The sequence below is a fragment of the Pan troglodytes genome, chromosome 5, assembly GCF_028858775.2.
Source record: "Pan troglodytes isolate AG18354 chromosome 5, NHGRI_mPanTro3-v2.0_pri, whole genome shotgun sequence".
Classification (NCBI taxonomy): domain Eukaryota; kingdom Metazoa; phylum Chordata; class Mammalia; order Primates; family Hominidae; genus Pan; species Pan troglodytes.
In genome coordinates, this window is record NC_072403.2 from 66,593,865 (window position 1) to 66,598,634 (window position 4,770).

At 40.5% G+C, this 4,770-nt stretch overlaps 1 protein-coding gene across 1 annotated transcript; it reads right to left on the reverse strand.

Moving 5' to 3' along the window:
* Nucleotides 1–2,540: 2,540 nt before the first annotated feature.
* Nucleotides 2,541–3,900, reverse strand: LOC129144432 (histone-binding protein RBBP4-like). Its single transcript, XM_054687008.2, is given in 2 exon segments — nucleotides 2,541–3,062; nucleotides 3,064–3,900. Coding segments are annotated over 2 exon segments (1,284 nt in total). The 3' UTR covers nucleotides 2,541–2,615.
* Between the last annotated feature and the right edge of the window lie 870 nt (nucleotides 3,901–4,770).

A 4,770-nucleotide genomic window follows, 5' to 3' on the forward strand; every position in this document is an offset into this window, starting at 1 on the left:
AGTGCATGCTAACTGGATGGATTAAGCTGCTATAAAAAACAAGATTATTAAATATAAGCCAGTTAAATGTTGAGGAACAGCTATCACAAATGACAGCCTTAGTTTTGAATAACAGACTCTCAGCCCTTCTTTTTGTTTACAATTATATGGCAGATTCAGTTTTATATTAAGCATATTGCTAGTTTGTGACAGAACAGTCAACATCAGGGGACAGGGTGAGGATGGGGGCTGGGTGGCTTCTCTAGAGCCCACGCAGGAGGAGTGTGGCAGAGGGAACCCACCTGCACTGCCTGTTACTGGTGGAGGGTGTCCAGGTTCTTGGCTTTTTGAACAAAGAATTGGACAAAACACACAAACAAAGCAAGGAAAGAATGAAGCAACAAAAGAACAAAGCAGGGATTTATTGAAAATGAAAGTGCACTCCACAGGGTGGGAGCAGACCCCAGCAGTGGCTCAAGGGCCTAGATACAGAATCTTCTCAAGTCCGAATACCCCCTAGAGGTTTCCTACTGGCTACTTGGTGTTCACCCCATGTAAATGAAGTGGTGGTAATCAGTCCGATTGGTTGTGGAAAGCAGAGGCTGAAGTAAAGTTACAAAGTTACACTCCTATGCAAACGTCTGATTGGTTGCAAAAAGCAACTTTCAATTTCCCATCTGCCCTGCAGAAAAGGTGGGGGTTTACAAAAGGTGCTGCCTCTGGTCTTTTTGTTACTTAGGCTTGGAAAGTTAGGGTTTTCCTTTCAGTTTAGTTCTAGGAAGTCAGTGTGAAATGGCCTTAGCTTCCCTGCCTCCAGACCCTGTTCTCTTACCTCATGCCCATGTGGGCTGTAGCAAAGGCCTCCAGGTGCTTTCACTTGAGAATGCAGTGGACCCATGGCCATAGAGGCAGTGGCTGCAGGAGCCAGGGCTTGGGGGTGCCTGAGGGTCACATAGCTGTCACCCCCATGGTGTGTCCGGTACAGCCATTTCATAGCCAGTGAGAGGAAGGGTGTTTGCCTGCACCCCCTTCACCAGACCATCCTGATTCTTTCATTTTTATCTTTTAATTATTCTCTCTGCATTGTATGTAAAATTCTAAAGGTTTTTTTCCAATTAGATTTTATGCAGCGTTGATTCTGAACCTCAGTGCTTCTAAAGATCTTCAGTTAAAATTCAGTGACTATGGTTTTGTCTTTAAAATCCTTGTCTCATCCAGCTCTTCCTCCCTCTCAGCAAGACAGCCTTTCAGCTGAGACTGTTATGAGTTCATCTTTGGTCGTCTCTCTTTTTGCAGAGTCATTTAAATTTTTAATAATTGAGGACATAAAGAAGATGCATATTTCTGTTTTCTGTGGAATGCTTATCTTTTGTACCTAATATTTGGTATAAAATTTTTTTATTTGCTTCCTTCCCACTGCCCCCACCCCACCTTGTCTTTAAAAAGGAGAGCCAACATATACTACAAACGATCAATAATAATGAAATGTGTTTAACAGTGATATATCAAGTTCAGATTAAGAAAGAGATGTACTTACTGCAAGTCTCAGAGAATGTAGAGAAGCAGGGGTTTGTCTTTCTTTCACTGACTGTCCATCTTCGCATATCCTGGCATTGAATCAACACCTTTAGGTTCTCCAGAGGTCAATGGTTCAAAGTGTACAGATCCCAATGCTAGAGGAAGGATCACATATTATATCAGTATTATGATAAGTCCATGACTCTGGTGTAAACCTGATGTCATACTGTGTATTTTGTAGAGTGATATACTTGAACATATGACACCTAATTCCTAAGTTTTAATGAAATCACTTAGCACTTTCAATGACTTACTATTATCTTTTTTTTAAATCAAGGATTAATTTAATTTTTAAAACAAATACAAGTTATTGATTTACTCTTCTCAACTTGACAGTCTACCTGTAGTATAACAGTCAGGTAAAAACATACATCTTTACAACTTGGCACCCCCAAGTAAAAACAAACAAACAAACAAACAGCCACACCATTTCACAGAAAGGAAAGAAACAACATGAAAATAGCTCAAGAAATACAGTAACGAGCAAAAATATATGGGGAAAGAGGAACGTGTAGTTTTGACTTAACTGAAGAAACCAAGAGGAAACTGGTCTACGTATGAAAATGTGCATTCTGAAAGTCAGGTGTCAAGATTTTCGAGTAGGCATCTATATGACTTGAATCTCCCCTATTTCCTGAATAAAAGTGACATCTTTCAGTATTTATACTTCATGGCTCAGACACCTACCTCATTTGGTTCTATTCCTTACTCACTCTAGCCTTTACTTAAATGAGTCTGAAAAACTTGGGGATATAGCATAAGAAGAAAAATAATCACACATAATATTCCCCTTTCTGTAGCTGTTTTAGACCTGGGTTGTTACTAGAAAATTCCTGAAGAAAATTTCAATGTAAGTCTGTGGCTTTGCTGAATCAAGCCCCCCCCCCAACAATTAATATTTAAAAAACACCCACTGTTTGGGCTAATAGCATTATTGGTGGTACCTATTATATAGAGGGATAGCTGAACAAAGTCTGTGTCTTGAAACCAGTGTTGAATCACTCTCAGGGTTGAGAAGAAAAAAGGGGAGTCTAAAATCACAAGAAGTAAAGACATATCTAGGACTCTTGTCCTTCTGGATCCACGCTTCCTTCAGGGTCTTCATCGTTGTAAATGTTCTCTGCCATTTGCCACACTTGCATGATATTGTCTTCTGGTACAGAACAAATCACCCAAGGTTCATTGGGATTCCAGGAGAAATCAGGTATCTTGGCAGTGTGACCACCATGAATAAACAACAACTCTGGTGGCCCATCTTCTTTATCTTCTGGGGATTGTTTCTCTCCAATTTTACTTAAATCCCAGACATTCAGTCTGTGATTGGTACCACTGGAAGCCAAAATAGTCTCATTGTGAGGTAACCACTGAACCTGGAATATTTTATCCTTATGTAATTCAAAGGAATGCAACTTATGTTTCAGATTTCTCAGATCCCGCAAGGCAACAGTCTTGTCAGCAGATCCTGTGGCAAGAATGAACTCACTATAAGGATTGAAAGAGAGGCAGCAGTGTGAGCGTCACTTCAGCAGTGTGAGCGTCAACTGAACGGCTTGGTTTGGAAGCACTGTTTGAACAAGTATCCCAAATCATAAGTTTCTGATCATCAGCAACTGACCCAAACAGAGACTCATGGAGCAGATGCCAGGAAACATCTACTACTGCTGTATGCCCTGTAAAGATGGTCTTCACATCCACCACTTTTCTCTCCTTTGGGACAGCACTGATGTCCCACAGGCAGCTGGTGTGGTCATCTGAAGCACTAAGTAAGTGCCCACAGAGATTTGGGTTCCAAGAAAGCCCATAGCCTTCCTTCTGATGTCCACGGAGACACAAGTCTGGATCGCACTCTCCAGAAGGATCTGGTTTAGAAAGGTGTTTTGTATAGTCAAAGACAAGAACATCACTGGAAGGAGTCTTAGTTGAGATGATACAAGGGTTCTGGGGCATATAATGGACCTTGTTTACTTCTCCTTCATGGTTGATCTTGATTTCTATTTCAATTTTTCCTCTAACTGAATAAAAACCTCCAAATTCTCCTTTCTCAGTGTTGTAGTGTGACGCATCAAACTGAGCGTCATCATTAGGGAGTTGCACACTGGCTATAATGAGATGGTTTTGTTCGTCCAATGTGTATGTCCCCAGGACAAGTTGATGAATGCTGAAATCTTTCCCTTCTGGTCTGGTTATATCTGGAAGCCACTGGGCAGTTAGGCTGGGCCACTCCAGAGCATGGGTCAACACTAAATCATAAAGAAAAGGGGTGTTCTTTTTCCATTTTTTGTACTCCTTGTTGATCCCTCGTTCTTCCACTGCGTCGTCAAAGGCTGCTTCCTTGTCGGCCATGGCAGGCAGGCAAGCTGGGGGAATCCTGGGGTTGAGTGTTGCGGGTGAGGGTGGAGGCACTATTATCTTTCAATTTAGTTATATAAAGCTTTTTTGTTTTCTTTTGGATGTTTTTGGTTTACCATTGGTTTCTTTCTTTTTCCTCTACTATCTTTAAGTAACTGTTCTGATGTGGGTATTGTTTACTGTATTTCAAGTACAGTTAGTTGAAGTAACTGTTCTGATGTGGGTATTGCAAGGTAACATTTACTAACTATTGAGGAGATTGTAAAATATTTTTTTCATTCTTAAAAATCAGTAATTTTACCATGATGTGCTTAAGTGTGTGTCAAACATTCCTGGATTTAGTGACCCCTTTTAATAAGAGAACTGAAGATTTTCTTTAGCTCAGGGAAACTTTATCTATTATCTGCAACATTATCACATTTTATTCTATCCCCTGACCCCTACCACCCCCAGCCACCTACCCTTTGTGATCTGCCCTTGAAGCCCCTTATCTCTTCTCTTATTTGCCCTTTTGGGACCTGAGTTAGTGACCTAAGAGATTTAAAAAATCCTTGTGTTAAGTTCATTTACTGAATTAATTTTTTTTTTAGCAAATTCTTCCAATCCTGAGATTTACTGCATTTTTAATTTGAAAATCATGTCTATTTTTAGAAAATCTTTTGTCATACTGAATCTTAATCCGCATTCAATTTTTGTTCAGTAGTCATTTTTTTCCTCTGGTAGCTCTGTCTCACAAGGTGGTGTATTTGTTCATTCTCTCTCTGACTGCTGGGACGTATTACGAGGAGAGTGTAGGTGGAGGAGAGGAAGGTGACAGCTGCTCCATTAGGGGGATGTTGTTAGTAGCTGGATTGGAGTCAAGAG